At 32.0% G+C, this 19972-nt stretch overlaps 1 protein-coding gene across 1 annotated transcript in view; it reads right to left on the bottom strand.

Annotated features, from left to right (window-relative positions):
* Positions 1 to 475: 475 nt before the first annotated feature.
* NBEAL1 (neurobeachin like 1) overlaps positions 476 to 19972 on the bottom strand; it is a 173657-nt gene continuing 154160 nt past the window's right edge. The window contains exons 45-56 of the mRNA XM_061186681.1: positions 19821 to 19938; positions 18656 to 18753; positions 16217 to 16333; positions 13667 to 13756; positions 11874 to 11983; positions 11269 to 11441; positions 9827 to 9921; positions 6624 to 6740; positions 6101 to 6262; positions 5310 to 5458; positions 3755 to 3890; positions 476 to 803 (exon numbers count right to left, since the gene is read on the bottom strand). Of these exons, the coding sequence (XP_061042664.1) occupies positions 702 to 803; positions 3755 to 3890; positions 5310 to 5458; positions 6101 to 6262; positions 6624 to 6740; positions 9827 to 9921; positions 11269 to 11441; positions 11874 to 11983; positions 13667 to 13756; positions 16217 to 16333; positions 18656 to 18753; positions 19821 to 19938 (1467 nt within the window). The 3' untranslated portion in view covers positions 476 to 701. The remainder of the gene's footprint in view (positions 804 to 3754; positions 3891 to 5309; positions 5459 to 6100; positions 6263 to 6623; positions 6741 to 9826; positions 9922 to 11268; positions 11442 to 11873; positions 11984 to 13666; positions 13757 to 16216; positions 16334 to 18655; positions 18754 to 19820; positions 19939 to 19972) is intronic.

The following is a 19972-nucleotide window of genomic DNA, read 5'->3' as shown; positions in this document are numbered from 1 at the left end:
AAATTCTCATTAGTACTATGCTAAGTAGTAGTGGGATGAGCCAATGTACCAGTTTCAAAAGTCTTGTTTTCAACTTATCATGAAAACCTGTAATTTATACTGAGTTTTAAAAATCCAAGTATGCAACAGATGTTTTTAAAATATTACCTCCAATCAGAAGTTCCATAATAAAACTGATGTATTTAGGATGATTTATTCAGTAAATAGGAGAATGATTAACTGAAGAATGTATTAAAAGCCATATCTCTCAACTGTCCCATTATCGCTACTCTTTTATTAGAAATACCTCAACTTTTGCTGTTTAGAATAAGCAAATTGAATTTAACTTCTTTATTTTTAGAAGTTTATTTTTTAAAATGGATCTAATGATCTTTAGGAATAAACCACTAAATCTAATCAAATGTATTTTCTCAAATTCATCTTAGTGTAGACCAAGAATTAGTTAATAAGATAGATTCAATGATGTTAACCAGAAATTTTTTTAGTGGATAATAATAATATAACCTACGACTTTATACACATACGATACCGAATTTTGGTAATCCCTAAATGATTTTCAGGGATAACAGCCCTGAAACATTTAAGATAGTTGAGAGATGTGATATTAAAGTGATTTAATGTCACATTAATCTGTCACAGATTAAAGTGACAAAGCAATAAATCAAATTTCAGTTATCCATGACAGAAGGCAGAAATAACAATCACTTGGAATCTTGAGTATTATATTCAGTCTCTCCGGCTGAAATCTGGCTGAGCCGCTTGTTAGATCCCCACAATTTTCGAGAAAGCTGACCTGAGCGCATCTGTTTAAAGTAATCCAGAAAAATGAAGAATAGATGTTATTAAGAAAGAAAAAAAAAAAAAAAGAATAAATGAAATTGATATACAAGACAATGATTCTGTAGAATGTACAAGAAATAGGTTTTGTTAGCAGAATCATTAACATTTTAATGATTCTTAATTAATAATAATTAAAGAAAGGCTTTTCTTCATTGATTGTCTTTTAGTTGAGGAAGATCTAATACCAACATACACATTTTTAAATTAAATGTGCCACTTAGATCAAAATTACAAGACTCCCTTACTTTACATATTTACAAAACTACATATCACTTCATTAAAATAATCTTCTCAAATTATACTTAATCAGGCAACAAGACACATAGTTTTGGGGAATTTTCTCCTCTTATATTTGCAGTACTATTAATGACAATCACAATGATAAGAAGAAAGTAAAATAACATTTTGATGAAAAGAAAGTAACTTTTAAGTAGTTTGATCTAAGAATGTAAAAAAATCTTTAACAATAGAATGATAAGTAATTTAGAAAATAAGAATAGCATAAGCTCTTTGAAGGTAAGAATCACATTTTTCCACCATTAAATTTTTTATCACCTAGCACACTTCTCAGCATATAACAATTATTAATCAAAATTAATTGAATCAGTGGGTTAATGCCCCTCTAAAAGTGCTTATACTTCTACGTAGGGCAACAAAACTCCACATGGGAAACATTTCTCAATCTAACCATATGATTTGTTGGAATTACCTTCCCAAGAGCAATCTACTTTTTAATGGTGCTTCATCTGCTTCCCTTTTTTAATGGTTACTTTTCTAGGGTCCATTTATTGGAGCCATAAAAGATAAGCCTCAGGCAAAGACACTTTGGCATGTTTGCTTTGCATTTTCATTTCCAGATGTATTTCCAAAACCATTATTTCCATTAATCTAGTTTCACTTCAACATCTGATTTATAAATATGGATTTTATACCAACAGTATAATATGTAAAACTGATACATGATTTAAAAATATACATTAATCAAGATTTTGATCTTTTAGATAAAAATAGATGTTGAAATGGAACTCTTTTCATAACTATTGATCTATTTAATTTCTACACGTTCACATAAAGGTGTATTTAATAATTATGCAAAATTCTGAGTACTCAATTCGATTATTTATTACTAAAGTAGATCCATAATTCAGCTGATGGAAAATGTATTTTACAAAGATATAAAATAGATAAAAAATACTTTTATTCAAAATCTATACACAATTCAAATTCTATGTGTTGTAGACTACATAAATCTTTCAATGAGGACCAAAAACTTATTTGGTAAATATTACAAAACACTGATTTAGGCCTATGAAATGAAGCTACTTAGGTATTTTTTTTCCAATCAGTTTTTTTTTAAAATGTGTGCACATAAGGTCATTTCATTTTTTAAAAATTCAGTAAAATTGTAAACTTAACAAATTACCTAAGTTGGAGGGCAGGCAAATTTAAAGGCACTTGAGTAAACCACAGAAAGTGAAACATACTCAAAGAGTAATGTCTAAGCAGAGTTCTCAAGTAATCATCACGTTAGCAGAGGACAGAAGGGAAATCTTTACTTGGGAAATATATTAATCAAGAAACTCTACTACTGAATGTAAAAACGCTTAAAATGTTTTAAATGTAAGTGAAATATCGAGATACAGACTTGCTGACATTATTTGGGGAACCATTACACCTGAAACTAAATGTTGTTGCAATCACTTTAATTTCTTTTTTTTAAGATTTTTTGATGTGGACCATTTTTTTAAAGTCTTTATTGAATTTGTCACAATACTGCTTCTGTTTTATCTTTTGTTTTTTGGCCGGGAGGCACATGGGATCTTAGTTCCCCGACCAGGGATCGAACCCACACCCCTGCACTGGAAGGCGAAGTCTTAACCACTGGACCACCAGGGAAGTCCCAATCACTTTAATTTAATAAGACCTCTCTTGTTAAAATAATATCCTGAAAAAGAGTATAAGGACTAACAAAATCTTAAAATATTTATTAAAAAATAAGGTTCCTATGATCTGTAATAGATTTATTATAACCACTGACAGTATGCTATTCAGTAATGTCTTCTCTTGAAATAACCCCTACAGAGGTCATATTTTAGATTTCTCAGAAAAGACCAATGATACCAATAAAAATTTATAATGCTTAAATATGAGTCTATGTAACAAAATAAATTTTCTAGAAGAATCACTAGATTACTTGGAGTATAGCCACTAAGTTTTCTTAGGAACAGTGTTACATTTATATCTGAATATTCAGTAATTAATAAACCACTGGCAAATAAATTTATAGGAACTATAGGAAATTCATTGAGAATTAGCACATTTATATGGGGATATTTGTAGTTCCAAGTAAAAAAAAAAAATGATGCTTTTACAAAAGTACAACTGACATACAATCATGCTGAATATTTGTTGAAATTAAAGTAAGTATATAGTTTGGGGAATTCCCTGGCAGTCCAGTGGTTAGGACTCAGTGCTTTCACTGCCTGGGCCCGGGTTTGATCCCTGGTCGGGGAACTAAGATCCCGCAAGCTGCGCAGCATGGGCAAATTAACAAAATAATAATAATAAAGTAAGTAGTTTTGTTGTTTGAGTCTATATTTCATTTTTTATAAATGCTTTTATGTATTAAAAATTCAAGTATGTGGTCTAAAATCTAGATTTGGAAAAACAGAATAAAAGAACTTTCTTCTTCATATAGAGTTATAAACTGTTAAATGTGTGATTTCAATAATATCATAATATAAACATCACTCTTGAATACTAGCTTTATCCCCTTTCATTTACTGTAGTTTGAAAAATCAAATTTGTTTTTCAATTTGTTTATCCATGATGGAGACTTCTGATTCAGCTGGAATAAAGAACCAAAGGAATCCCCAACAGTACGGGAAACTAAATTCTTGATGTTAGGTTTTACCTCAGCTGGCTTGCCAACACCCACGACAATCAATTTGCCATCTTCTAATCCTACAAGAATATGGCTATATTCTTTGGTTACATAAACACAGTGGATAGGCGATCGCATGGCTAATGGGTTGATGCTGAGATTCAAACTAGAAGAGAAATAAAAAACACACACATAATTACATGGATATACAATGGATTCACAGAATTTTATACCTGGAAGATAACTTAATGATCATCTAATTCTGCATTCTAATTTTACAGATGTGGGAACTTAGGTTCAGAAAACCTGAGTGACACAAAAGCCCACATTTATAGCATTACTTAAAATACTTAATAGATTTTTTTTTCTATTTCCAACATCTGTTTGCCTTCTAACCATATATATGTGCTCTCACGAAATGATTTTCACCTTGTTGATGAATGAGCGAAAGTTGGATAAAAAGGGCAAAAGCTCAAAAAGTGTGTGTTGGTGGGGGATAAGGTAAATAAAATTGGTATATCTGCTTTGTCTTAAAAGATGTAATATACAATATAAAATATTTTAAAATATAATATGATATAAAAATATAACACCCCATTATGAAAAATGCTCACAGCTTTTATGATTAGAGAATGAAGAATCTTAGGATGTACATAATATGGTCTAGACTAACCTGCTAAAAGATTCCATTAATTTTTTTCTAATTTGGGATTCTACTAACAATACCCTAAGATTAGGGTTGAAATACAAAATGTTGGAAAGACGTTACTGAAATGTGGACTCAGTGCTCTACCACATGAGAAAGAATGACAAAAATGAGAAGGAAAATACAAAAACAGGGAAGCGATGTTGGTACAGAAGTGATTCTGATATGAATGTAATAAGAGAACACTCTGGATCAGGAAATGATTCAGAAAAAAAGGGCTTTGGGAGGGGCCAAGATACTTTGAGGAGTATAAATATGTTACAATAAGTTTTTTAAAAGAGAAGAAAAGAAAAGAATGTATTTGAGCATTCAGGGACTAACAGTGCTTTGTGTATATAAGTTGGTAAACATGAAGAATACCAAACTTAAAAACGTATCCATTTTTCAAACATCTTTTCCTTCACTGGGTGAAATAACAAAAGACTCCTCACCGATTTTAAACACAGACATACAAAATCATGAACAGATATGCTAGCCTTAAAAATACTTTATTTTAGCACAATTAAAAAAATTTTTTTAAACCTAACTTTAGTTTCTAAAAATTCAAACTATAATTGTACAAATTTTCCAAATCCATAATCCAGGCTTGGCACTATGAAAAAAATTTTTTCTGGCTATTTAAAAAAAATTGTTTTAATTGTGGTAAAATGTACACAACATAAAATTTTCTGCATTTTTAAAATGTACATCTATATTTCATTTACCAACCCAGAAATACTTCAGCTTCCCCAATTTTTTTCATAGTTGCCAAAAAAGACATGTTCATAATAAATGATAAACAAAAAGATTAGAAATCTTAGATTACAGATTTTACTCTCTCTGGGCTGAAAATACTACCATCTTTTCCTAAGTGATACTTTAATAATTCTTATTACTTACCTGTGGAGATCTCTTATGGACAGGAATCCTTGTAAGCTGCCTGTGACTATGTGCTCTCCAATTACACATATATCTGATACTTGTTCCTTCAGGACTTGAGACTGTAGATACTTGCCATTTACAGAAAACAAATGCAATGCATTCTTATCCTGCAAAGATTAGTTGAAGAAAATTTAATGATCTCAAATTAAAACTATGACTATCACAGAATGATGACTGGGTTTAAAATTTTGGAATAAACAAATGGTTATACTTAAAGAGAAAGTAGGTAGACAATATTGTTAAAGTGATTTCAATCAGATTGCTAAGTAAATAAATATTAAACAAGTACTCCTCTTCTTTAATAGAATTAAAAATCTCACCCCTCCAAAAGAATTAAAAATCTCATCCAACAAAACCCACATTCTTAAAACTAAAAAAGTTCTCTTAATTTTTTAAAAAGCTTTATCACCGAAAGGAAATAAACATATAAAATTCACAGTTTATTTATACCCTGTCTTGTGCAAAAAGAATTTAATTCAGTTGTAATTTCCACCTAAGCTTATGAAATCCCACATAATCAGAAATTATTTTTGAAGTCATATAGGCCTATAGAAAGCCCTAAAACAAAATCAAACATGAGGCTAATATTATGATAGGGAATGAACAAATTGAATGATGAAAGGAAAACATCCTTTTCAAAATATGGTGTTCTTTCCTTCTTCAGAATGCCTCCTCATATGTACACAATGTGGGAAGGAGAAGACAAGCTTATAGATAGTCTAGCCCTACTGCATGAAACTGTTATATACCTTGAGGGTGGTACTTTCTTCAATGCTGGAGTAGATGACAATATGTCCTTCCCAAGATATAGCCAAATTGGGAATGGTCAGGAGCAGAGAACTCTCACAAGGTGGTCGTAAAGTCCGCATATACTGACCTTTCTGAATGGTATGTATAATCACAGTGCCATCCTACACACAGAAAATATTAGAAAATGAGAAAAGAAAAGAAGAACAAAAAAGAAGAAAAGAAACTAAGCAAGAGAAAGAAATATGGCAAAGGAACTAAGAAAATGATCATTCTACCAAGGACACATGTACCTTAGGAAAAATTCCAATCTTGAAATTTCAAGTCTTAACTACTAAGACCAGTAAAATCCCCAAATAGAATCTAGTCTCTTTTTTTTCTGTATTTTTCTACTTTTGCAAAGTTCAAGACAAACACAGTATAAAATTTCTATGCTTTTACCAATTCTTCTAGAAAAAAATTAAATATAAATATTGCCTCTGAATTTGTATAAAGAAATCAGTATTTTTAAAGGTGAAATCTTACCCTTGATCCTGACACTGCCATGTCTAGCTCAGTGCTGATGCCAACACTCAATACCTCATCAGTGTGTCCGTACAGAATCTGAAACGGTTTAGATGCTAGGCCCACAGGAACACCTCCCTGATATAAAAACAGAAAAGCAAAGGTAATTTTCTTGTACGCTATTTTCTTTAAAAAGGTTTATACTGTATTTAAACTGTCTAATCACAAACTGACATTGCAACTAGTTCTTACCACTAAGTCTATTCATACAAGTACTCATTCTTGGGTTTCTCCTTGGATTCTCAAATTATTCTCAATCTTTTCAAGCTCAAAAACTTAATCTGAAGAGTTTCAAAGTTGATTGCTTTGGATTAGTTTTAACAGGTATGTTATTTGCCCTTTTCATCTACAGAATTATTCTTCCTTTACTTCAAAGAAACTTCTTCTATTACATCTCTGAATACTTTCTCTTTTTCATTTACTGGAGTCCTTATTTCAAGGACATCAATTATCTTTATGCTGACGTGTCTTTGATTTCTATAGCTATCATTCTTTTTCTAATTGCTTTAATCCTTTTGTTTTTTCATTTCTATTCACTTTGATTACTTTAAATCTTTCTTCCATGCTAATAATTTGATTTTCAGTCACATCAAATTTGTTCCTTGATGCTTCTGCATTGGGTTTATTTATAATTGTAATGGTATTGGTTTTAGTCTCAGCTTGATTCTTCTGCAATCTCCCTTTTCATCTTATTATGCTAGTTTATAATTTCATCTTCAAGGTCCTATTTTATTGAATTGATATTCTTATTATGTTCTTCTAATAGCACAATTTATTGCAGGGAATCTCTCTGCACTTGAGTTGTTTTCTTCATCTGTTTTTAGTGTGCTTTGTTTGATACAGTACTTTCTATGATATATAATGATAGAATGTTTGAGTAGTTTCCATGGTATTTGGTTTATGATTATCATAGATAAATGCCCAGACCTTCTACGAGCATTATACAATGTAAATGAATTCTCCCTGACATTCTATTACTTGGGTCACATTTGTCTTCCTCTAAGAGTATCAGTCTGAGTGCTTAGTCCACTCTATCTAATTTTTAAATATTAAGTAATTCCTATATTATTTAATCAATTCAAGTTACAGAGGAAGATGGACTCTTCTCAAATTCATTTTATAAAGGTTGCATATCTTAATACTAAACATGCAAAGACAAAATAAAAAGATTTATTTCACTTATAAGTAAAGAAATAACTAAAGTAATAGCAAATAAAATCCTGCAGTAAAATATAACTATATCTCATGAATTATATCAGTTTATTATAGAAATTCAAGGATGGTTCAAACCTAGGACACTTCTCAACATAATACATTACATTAAGAAAAAGTAAAACTATAAATTAAAAAAGGAAGAGAAACTGGGAAAAATAGCTGTAAAGAACATTATTAGGACTATTGACAAAATTAGAACCTGGACTGTGGCTTAGATAATGGTATTGTATAAATGTTAGGTATTTCAGTTTTGATAACTGCACTGTGGCTATGTGTAAGAATGTATTTGTTCTTAGAAAATACACACTGAAGTGTTTAGGGGTAAAGGAACATAGAGTCTCCAACTTTTAAAATATTCAGAAAAAAAAGATACTGAGAAAAAGACTGGGAGAGAATGCTAAGACAAATGGCAAAAATGTGCTACCTTTGTATCTTTTCTGTAAATTGAAATTTTATTAAAACTAAAAGCCTACCAAAAAAAAAAAAAAAGAAGGAAGATAACTACTGAAATAAAATAAATTAAAAAAAAACTAGTGAAACCTAACAGCAAACAGTATACTAAATGGCACAATAGTGAAAGTAATTTCATCAAAATCAGACATAAGACACGGAGGCTCACTATAATTTTCTTGCTTTATTATATTTGCTAATAATGTAATAGGGTAAGAAAATGAAATAATGAGTATATTGGAAAAGATAAAGAAAATCACTATTATTTTCAGATCACATTAATGTATATCTACCTTGTTTTCAGAAAATCCAACAAATACTAATAATTATGAGAGCTAGATAAGAGGATTTGGTAAACTGATTAGATATAAGATAACTGTATAGAAATCAGTAGCTTTTTTTTTTACTGGCAATAGTCAGTTACAAATAAAAATGATTTAAAAATCCCACTGAAACAGTCATAAAAATAGGATAATTAAAAGTAAATATAACAAAGTACAGGATCTAAATGGAAAAAAATTATTAAAAAATATTATCAAAAGACATTGAAAAAAGACCTGAAACAAATATGGAAAGACATTTCCTATTTTGGGATAGGAATAACTATAAACATGTCAATCCATACCAAATAAATATATAAATTAAATATGATTTCATTAAGACTAAAATGAAGTTTTCTGAGGAGGATATAGTTAAAATATTTTTAAAGTTCATACAGAAGAATAAATATTCATATAAGAATAGCTGTGGTTAATAAAGGAAACACAGTGAGAGGGGATTTGCCTTACCAAATATTAAATTACTAAAGTAAAAACATTTTGGTGTTGACACAGAAATAGATAAATGTAAAAGAATGGGGAATACAGAAAAAGATCCAATTTAGTGGGTAATCATTTATGCTGGCATAAATGACTTTCTACATAATTATATATCTAATATTAAATATTCTGTATTACAAAATATAGAAATGGATTAAAGATTGAAATTTTAAAAAATAAAACAAGAAAAGTGTTACAAGAACTATTTTAGATAATATTCTTATAAACTTGGAGTGAGAAAAAGCCTGTTTACTTTTCTAAGCAAGGTAGAAAATCCAGAAGCCATAAAGAAAAAAGACACTTCCTTGCACCAACATTATCATGAGAGTACACAATAAGGTTGATGAAAATTCTAAATCTATAATTTCTAGTAGTTCCACCTGAGAGGAAAATAGGAATATTATTATGTTAACAAAGACAAGAAAAATAATTGTTTTCCTAGAAGACGTTAATAAGGAGCTATCTTTGGAAGGTAATATGAGATAAGGTCATGAATCAGACAATAGACCTAGGGAAAAAAGTGGTGATTAACACAGAACAGAATGAGGGGTAAAAGGAGGCAAAGGAACTCAAATAATCATTCAATATAAGAGAAAAATTCACTATTCTATTAGAACATCTCAATAGTATTCCCAGGGTGAATCTCTGATCTAAACCAAGAGTATTTAAATGTGTGACTACCTGTTGGGTTATCTGCCATACCATACATGTAGTATCTCTGGAACCAGAAATCAAATGTATTCCACAGTAATCTGTAGCTAAACAAGTCACAATATCTGTAAGAAAAAGGAATGTAAAAAAATGAAATGGCATAGTTTGGCTGGAACAGAATCATAAGGGCAATTTTAGGTCATGTTCAAACTATTACTAAATTAGTTGTTCTAGCAGGGAGAAATGTAGGAATGGCATTGGAAAAGCACTGGGAAAGACTGACATAAAAAAGGAGCAGCACTAAAATCATGTAGGAGAACTTTCTTTGAGGCCACCCTTCTTTGACCGTGAAGAGTAGACATGAGGCAAGGGAATGCCTGTCAAAAATCCTGGCAGGAGATTAGGTAGCTTTTAAATGGATCCCCACTTAATTTTGATATGCTTCTCTGCTCCCTTACTCTCTCATCCCCATTCACCTTCTATTCCCCTTGGAACTGCAATCCTACAGAATATGTGTCCGTAGCCAAAACAGTACATATCACACTGTAAATTCACAGTATAAAATACATTTTTCCTAAACTGTAAAAACCTGAGCTAAGTGACACCTTGGGAGTCACTGGCGCAGAATTAGTAACAGACTCCATTCCCCTTCCCTAATGGGTTTATTAGGAAAAAATCTACTCAATGTTTTATTCTTACATTGATAAGACTGAGACACTAAGAACACCAGGTTAGGGACTTCCCTGGTGGTCCAGTGGTTAAGAATCCGCCTTCCAATGTTGGGGACGTGGGTTCGATCCCTGGTCGGGGAACTAGGATACCACATGCCGCGGGGCAGCTAAGCCCATGTGCAGCAACTAGAGAGCCCACGTGCTCTGGAGCCCACATGCCACAACTAGAGAGAAGCCCGTGCGCCACAACTAGAGAGAAGCCTGCGCGCCACAACTAGAGAGAAGCCTGCGCGCCACAATGAAGAGTCCGCACACTGCAACGGAAGATCCCATGTGCTGCAACTAAGACCCAACACAGCCCAAAATAAATAGATAGATAGACAGATAAAGGTTAAAAAAAAAAAGGAAGCACCTGGTTAAACTATATTCAACAATTTTACCTCTCTCATGCTTTACTACTAAAGAAGTAATAGGACAGTTGATTTCTTATTCAACTATGACAGATTTTTTTTGAACCATTTTTTCATAAAATTCTTATTCTAGCAACCAATTTTTTCAAAGACTCAGCCTAGCATCTTTCAGATACTATGAAGCTGTATTTAATTTATACGGTGCTTAATATAACCAAAATACATTAGACACTCTTAAAGAGAGAATATAATATTCATAACACAACTCTATCAAAAAGTTCACTTAGCTTCAAAGGTAAAATTTATGCTTTTTATAAGGAGTATGTACTACTATTATGGTTAGGAAAAAAACAGAAAAAAATTTTTACAGGGAAAAAAAGTTAATGCTTACCCATATGTCTGATATTGTGTGAAACAATTTTGCCTTTTGTAAGTGACATCACTTGAATGCTATTATCCCAGTGTCCAGCACTAAAAAGCAACTTCGCATCATGTGATACTATAAATAGCTTAGAAGTGATCTCCAGCCCTGGAGCAAAAGGTCCATTCATACTACGCTGAGTTCTGTAAACACAATTAAATATTAGACTCTTCTTTAAAAGATCACTTAGACCGATATCAACTATTTTTTTAATCTCTCCAAAAAGAAATAAAAAATAAGTCTTTTCAACTGTTCATTTTGAAATGTCTATTAATAAGTGATAAATACATTCATAAACTACATTAATCTTATATTATTCATTAAACAAAAATACATACAACAAAATAGTCTCAAGGGTTAAGTGTAAAGAAGTTGAGATTGGTGAAGGTGTGGAAAAGATTTAAATCTTGACTTTCAAAGCCAATTTAGTAAGACTGTCAATTCCGTAAACAGCCTCAAAGTAGACAAGTATGCCAGGATCAGGAAAGCTGGAAGTTGGAAAGTTTAATCTATTGCTTTTCCTAGCAATAAGGTACTAGCTGTACCTGTTTTGCTTTAAATGTTTACTTACTTACTTTGGATTTGTCACAGTTTGATCCCTGATGAATGTAAAGTAATTAGAAATGTTTCTGTCATAAGGCAGCCATCCATGGGTTCCAATAACGTAATTCATGCTTACTGTTATCTGGAAAAGAAACACATGAAGACAAACATTAAATGAAAAATTAAAGAAAGTGACATAGAATAACCAAATGCTCACATGATGTTAGCATTTGTCACTTAGGGAATAGTGTGGGATTGTGTACTTAAAACATGAGACTCATTAAGAAAGTCTTAAAATAATTCAAATGGTTAAAAAGCTCATTGTTATCCTACTGCAAGAAAAGCTGCCCCAATGTATCTTTCTTTAATATAAGATTATTTTCCTCAAAATTTCTCAAAGTTTACTAGCATCTATTAGTTGGCAGTCAGAAGAAATTAAGGATCAAGTCTTACCATAAAAATAAGATACCTATCATTTAGAACATAAATCATAAGTAGATCTTATGAAGAATTATTAAGAAGGTCTCCCTTTATTAGGGACAGTAATAGTGAATATTTGCATTAAAAAATGGAAAGCTTTATTCTCCCCTGATAAAAGTAACAGACTACCAAAAAAAAATTCAGATAACTTAAAAATATACAGGTATTAAAACTGAAAAGTCACAAGAATTCTGCCACTCAAAAGCACTTCTATTTTTGTATATCTTTCTAGATGTTTTTTCTAAGCAAACACAGAATATGGATAATTAGAAAAATAGGTTTAACTCCGGAATCTCTACTATTCACTGTGCTATGCTCAATTTTTATCATTTCTAAGTGACAGAATTAGAATAAGACAGACCTAGGTTTGGTCCATTTGCCAGGGTCCCTTGCTTGCTAGCCCTGTGACTTTGAGCAAGTTACTTCTGAGTTTTAATTCCTCATCTGTAGAAGGGAAATAATAATTGTGCCTATCTCACAGGATTGTTAGGTGGATTAAATGACGAAATTCATGTACTCACTAATATGTCCTGCATGTGGATGGAACTTTATCAATTCTGTATTATATCTCATTTTCATTATTCTCACTGCTTATGATAAATTTTAACATCTAGTAAGAGGTTACATCACAATTTTCTCGTACAAAATTTCCTGGTATTTTCACATATTTATTATTCCAAATAAATTTTAGAATTACAGAACTAGGACTTCCCTGGTGGCGCAGTGGTTAAGAATCCGCCTGCCAATGAAGGGGACACGGGTTCGAGCCCTGGTCCAGGAAGATCCCACATGTCGCGGAGCAACTAAGCCCGTGCGTCACAACTACTGAGCCCACGTGCCACAACTACTGAAGCCTGCGCACCTAGAGCCCATGCTCCGCAACAAGAGAAGCCACTGCAATGAGAAGCCTGCGCACTGCAACGAAGAGTAGCCCCCGCTCACTGCAACTAGAGAAAGCCCGCGCACGGCAATCAAGACCCAATGCAGCCATAAATAAATAAATTTATTTAAAAAAAAAAAAAAAGAATTACAGAACTACTTAAAAGCTCTGTAAATAAAAGATACATTTTTATACTTGGTCAAATTAATTCTATTTAAAAATTTTCCTTTTTTTTTTTGGCCGTGCTGTGCAGCATGTGGGATCTTCGTTCTCCCACCAGGCTACCAGGGATCGAACTCAGGCCCCCTGCAGTGGAAGTGTGGAGCCCTAACCACTGGACCTCCAGGGAACTCCCTTACCTATGCTTTTAAAAAAGACTTTAAAATAATTTTTATTTTCTCAATTTTTTTCATAAGTTGTAATGGATATAGACATGGCAGTGTGAAAAGGTATAAATCAACTTACCAGTAACTCAGGACTGCCTTGTGAAATAAAAGAACGAGACTGATTTTTGGGGACAATGGCCTTTATTAGTGGAATACCATCACTAATTCCCTATAAAATAAAGGACAGAGGTTTAGTGGCTGGTTCTACTATCTTTATTAGGTACAAATTATTGAAAACTTCTATTTCTTTAAAGATAAACCCTGTGATATAGTCTTTTACTCTATCAAAACATATCATCACTTAATTTAAAATACAGGAAAGGGATTATATACCATGTTTGAATGGCAGACTTGAAAGTTCTGAAACCCATCACCTCTTGTATTCTACTATGCTGCTGTTAAACAAGGATGTAGATTTCAAGGAGTGTCAACCATTTAAAACAGCCAGTGATTTAAAACCTTTCCTTTTCCCATGCCGTACTGACATAAATATAAAGTAGAAAATACAGACCATATAAGAAAACATTTCTCAAATAAGTGAAATGGGAAAACTAGTTATATTTTATGGAATTTTCCTTTTGGGTTTAACTTTCAAAAAATAGATCTATTCCATTACCTGAGGCCCTTCCTGAAAGCTACAACAAAGGACCAGAAAATAAAGACAGTCCTCAGAAAACATCCACCATTGTCTTATTACAGTGTGAAAGAGAAAAATGATTTGAAATAAGTTTTTTGATGTGACAATAGTTCATAAATTACACCTAACATTTATTAGATAAATTATAACCTAACATTAGTGGGCACATACGACATGCCAAGTGCTTTTCTAAGAGCTTTATATGAACTAAATAATGATGTATAACCACATGAAGTTAATGCATATCTTTTCGCTTCATACTGTGAATTAATCAAGAGAAGACAACTGACATTTAAACAAGCATAAATGGAAATGGTATCTGAACAAATCCATTTAATAAGCCCCTTGCTTTCACTGCTACGTCAATTTTCTTCACCATTTTAATACCTAGGAATCCGAGAACTAAAAGAGGCCTTCTCTTTTCATGTGAATGAGTGGGAAACACCTTCTTGTATGATGATGAAAAGGGATTAACAATTATTGGTACCCAAGGATATCTATTGTGTTCTTTATCCTGCTCCAGACACTGGCCCTCAGGAAAGCTACCCTGTGACTTGGGGTGGGTGCAGAGAGGGGCAAATGCCACTGCATCTGCAGACAGAACTCAGAATGTATTGTACTATAAAAAACAATGCCACAAATGATTAGGCATGATGAAAATACTTTTATCAGCATTACATAATAAATATCTTATTACCTGTCCATCAGTTTAGGGGTCAAATAGGGTTTTGTAGGTTGCCCTATGTGTAGCAAAAAGTTAACATAGCAGGACTGAGACTGCTCTCCTTAGAAAGGCTGCTTGCAAGGTTGGCCATTGGCTGGCATCAGGGAACTTGGCAGGCAAAGACTTCCTTACACTGATATAAAACTTGTCTTCAATAATACACGTGGCTCACTATGCCTAGACTATTTGTGCAAACAATCATCTGAATACAGGCTTTTCTTTTGGGAGTCTAGAATTTTGGAATGTGCTAGGCAGAGCTGAGTCTCTAATGAGCTTCCCTGGGAGACAAAATCATGTTGTCACATTTCATTACTGGAAGAATTAAGCACCTTCAAATGATATGTAGGTACAAAGTCCAAAATATTTATGATCTGGCCCTTTAAGAAAACATTTACCACCCATTTGCTGTATGGCATGAGAATTATTCCTTGTTCTATGCACATCTCCAATCTATTCTTAGTACCTTTTTATCATTTTGTATTCTTCCAAAAGAGTTAATATTATCTGTCCAACCAAACTTATAGGTATTAATGCATTTCATATTCACATTCTGAACTATTCAAAGAACAGCTGACCCTTGAACAACACGGGGGTTTGGGACACCAACCCTCCATGCATTATTATATAATTTATAGTCAGCCCTCTGTATCTGCGCTTCCTCCTTATCTGCAGTTCTGCACCCACAAATTCAACCAATCCCAGATTATGTAGTACTGTAGTATTTACTATTGAAAAAAAATCCATGTATAAGTGGACCCACACTGTTCAAACCTGTGTTGTTCAAGAATCAACTGTAATTCAATATGTATATTTAAACATGTGAATTCGAAGGTACTCTTTCAAGAACAGCATTAACTATCTATCTTGCTCCACTTGACTATTCCTTCTGACATCATCAATTAACAATCTGACTCATGGGCCATATTTTATATATGAGTAGACATTGTAATTAAAAGTTATTTTAGACTTCCTCTACATATCATCTCAACTGACATAAAAAGCAATTTAAATCAAATTATTCTTCCTCTTTATGTTTCCTTCGGGAGAACGTGAAGTTGGAAGAAAGAAAGTCAAAACAAACATTACAGCAGCAAACAAAAGCTTTCAACAAGGTTGTTTTAAAAAATCTAAGAACATATTACTGAAGTATTATTTACTATTTTGGATTAAGTATTAAAATCCACCCTCTCCATTAAAGAACAAAAGGAACAATGAAGTGTACAGAATTCACAGAGAAAATCCTTTGATATTATCAAGTTGGATATTACCTCTATAAAAAATGACTTGAGTTCAGGGAGGTGTTGAAATAAGTTAAAGGTTGAAGTGTCTGTTTTGGTTTGCTTCTGCACTGCTTCCTCTGCTGATAATCTAGAAGGGTGTGGTTCCTTCAAAAAAAAAATTAAGAAAAAAATAATTCCATAATTACATTAAAACATCTCTCACTATATTCCTTCATACATACCGGACTCTAGCTATGATGGATTACATACCATGCACTATTGACAACTCCTGGCTTTTGCTCAATTTCCTTGGCAGAGTTCGGGCCCTCTTCATTCCTAGAGAAACACTACTTCTACTTTAAAGTTTTTCGTACTGATCTCTCTCTTGAATTTCTAAGTCAGAATTAACTATTCTATTATTTTTCTCAGCACACTACATTATTTAGTATTTTATTTAGTACTTATTTCTTTCTATGTTGGATTACATATAGTTGGTTATGGTCTTTCCCAACTAGACAATAGGTACCTTAAAGTCAGAAAACAAGTCATATTCATTTTTGGATTTTCAACACATAGAAAAGTATCATAAATATGGTACATGCTTATGTATATGTTTGGTAAAATTAAATACATTATTCAAAAGTCAAAATTTATAATATGGGTGAATCTTTGATTCCTGAAATAAGATTTGAATGTCAATATTCTCAGAATCAAATTATAGATATTACTGCATTGCTTTTCAAATAAGTTATTATTATTCCTTACCTTTAATGTCAGAAACAAAAGATATTATCACCTTTTTAAATGAGAAGAAAATTACAAGTCAAATTAATATTCCAATGCCACAGTTAAAATGCAGAATAGAAATCCAGCTAAAGAGGATTCTATCTCCATTGCAAAATATTAGATTATGGGAAACAGATTTGACAGCTCTAATATCCATGTGAATATTATTCACTTTATTTGAAATCAAAAGCTGATTTTTATGTCATTTTTTTATCATAAAAACTAATTAGCATTGCCCTTGTAAAAAAAAAAAAGTAAAGCTGGTACAAAAATATTATAGAATCTATTTCAAAGTCCAATGAAGTGTTCTGTTTTATTCTGTTACTTTTGCCTTCTGACTATCAGCAGGTAAGGAATAAAGATTGATTTCAAATATGAATATTCTGCAAAAATAAATGTTGGAGGATTCAAACAAACTGTTGCTAAGGAATAGTAACAATTATAAATCTTGGTCTGATAACTGAATTAACAGAAATTCATCTATAAGCCAGAGTTTAGATATACTGTTGCTGTTATAGCTGTGGAGATTTCAATTCAACAAATACTTACTGCCCACAAACTATATGCAAGAAAGATACAAAAATGATTTTTAAAAAGTTGCCGCCTTTAACATATTATAATATAGTGAGGCAAATGGATAAATATACAACTAACTAAGGTGGAAAGTGTCATAATTAGGATATAAATAACAGCCCATAAGAATGGAAAAATGATTTACAAGTTCAACAAGGGGGCTTACAGCTATTAATTCAGAGGAAACATGGCATGGAAGAAAGGATTTGGAGTTAGATGATCATGCATCCAAATTCTGTCCCAGTCACATTCTAGTTGTGTAAAGTTGGAAAAAAGTATTTGATTTTTCTAAGGTGTTGTAGGCTAGGTATTAATTTCTATGAAATACGGCTTCATCATGTAAAAAGTAAGGATAATTGAATATTTACTGTGAAGGTTAGGTAAATCACTTAGCACAGTGCTTGCATAGGAAAGTATCAACTTAATAAATGGTATATTATTATGTATTCCTCATTTCCAAATTCATATACTAACAAAGATCAAGACGTCTTTGCAAACTAATATTGGATTAACTTCTATGAATCCAAAGCTGTATGCAATCAGGAAGACAATAATTTAACTTCAGATACTAGGATGGGAAAAGAAATACAGTAATATTTATGCTTCGATTTTATATATTTTGCAATTTGATTTTTAGGACTGGGTTTGGGCTCTGGATGGTAAGAACCCTTTGGGGGCAGATGTCAGCTACTAGAAGTCTTATACATGCAATGAGTCCCAGTATTAGAACAGCTTTAATGGTATAACCTAACTGGTATTCAGTTAGAGCTCCTTCTCCATTTAATAAAGGAGGGAGTAATAGCTCACCTGACAGGGGCCTTCAACCTCACCTTTTCCTTTCCCAGAAACAACAAAATAAATGTGATTGGCTTTCTGAGTAAATATAAATCCTTTGTGACTTAAGACGAATTGACTGAATACGTGGATTTTGACGGCAATATTTTGTCATTCAAAATAGGAACAATCATTTAAATCTATTTATTTTTAAAGTGACAGTATAATTTTTTCCAAATTCTAGATAATTCTGAAATAAGGTTTTAAATCATTAAAAACTTTGAAAATACTGGTAGTACTATTCCTTAGCAATTAAATTCTGGACTTCGGTAATCAATAAATTTTATGTTTTACCTTTAACAGTTGACAAGGTGTTTGCCCAAAATTGTTAATCATCCCTTCTAAGGCTTTTCTTTCCTTCTCATCTGTTAAGGCATCCAGATCCACAGCTCCTGAAACCAAGAGAAGTAGTCAATTCACTATAGAGTGAAAACAAATCAGCAAGCCACACAACTGTTTAACACATCAGAGACTGATTAGTATATTTTCAACAAAATATTATTCCATTCATCAATTTATAAAAATACTGTAAAGAGATAATTTTTTAAAAATCAGTAAAGCTTCAGATATTAAATATGTACAAAAATAAATTCCACCCACTGTTTAGAACTAAAATATTTTAAACAAAAGTAAACTGGTAGTCTATAAAAGTTTCTCTTATAAAAATGCACACTATACTCGTAGTACACCTGATTGCTTTCTTCACGATAGTTAAGCTGAAACAAGTGTAATAACCACACAAAAATACTGCTATAAATTAGTTTATCTAACAAAAGTTGGGCAAGGTGATATTCTGGCTAACTGATTATACCAGCCATACTTAATCCCTATTGTTACACAGCTAGTAATTGACCAAACTAGGTAAAGTCTGATTTCAAAGTCTATGTTCCTAACCACCATGCTATACTACCCTCCTACAAAACTGTTATCAAATGAATACAACAAGGTAAAAACATGCTTGTCTATTTACCAAAAGTCATGTGGGTTCTGCTCAAATTCATAAAACTTCACACTATTCATAATCTTTAGAACTATTAGCTCTGTGGAAGGATTAGGAAAGAACACCTTCTTAAGCCTTTCAAAGCCTTCAGAAAATGTTCTTGATCCAGAGCTAAACATTAGAATAATGTCATCTTATTATCATTGGAAGGATTTGTTATTTTAATTCTAAAAAGTCTTATTTAATGTCTGCTAACAATTTAATACAGAATATTCAGACCCAACTGAATAGGACACATATGGCCAGAGATCAAAATCTTTTATGCCACCAATAATTGACATTTTAACTACTATTTTTTTTAAAAAGCAGCAGCCTTTCAAATAGAAAAGATCACTAAAACTATGTTTTAAATGTAGTCTTTCTTGTGTTAAATAGTTATGCCCAAAATACCATGTATAAACACATATTAAATAATATTTTCTATTAACATAATGTAAGAGAAAAAGTATAGGCTTATACCTTCATAACTACAGTAATAGAAAACATTGAGTGCCTCCACTGCAGCTGGCCCCCTCTGTTTATAGCCAAAAATCAGATCTATCCATTCATGAAGATGAGCAGAAACATATTCAGACTCCTAGAAAAAAAACAAATTTAGCAATTAATATAGA

Source organism: Eubalaena glacialis, chromosome 1 (assembly GCF_028564815.1).
Source record: "Eubalaena glacialis isolate mEubGla1 chromosome 1, mEubGla1.1.hap2.+ XY, whole genome shotgun sequence".
Classification (NCBI taxonomy): Eukaryota; Metazoa; Chordata; class Mammalia; order Artiodactyla; family Balaenidae; genus Eubalaena; species Eubalaena glacialis.
Note: the sequence above shows the minus strand (reverse complement) of the source record. Positions and strands in the feature narration are given on the sequence as shown.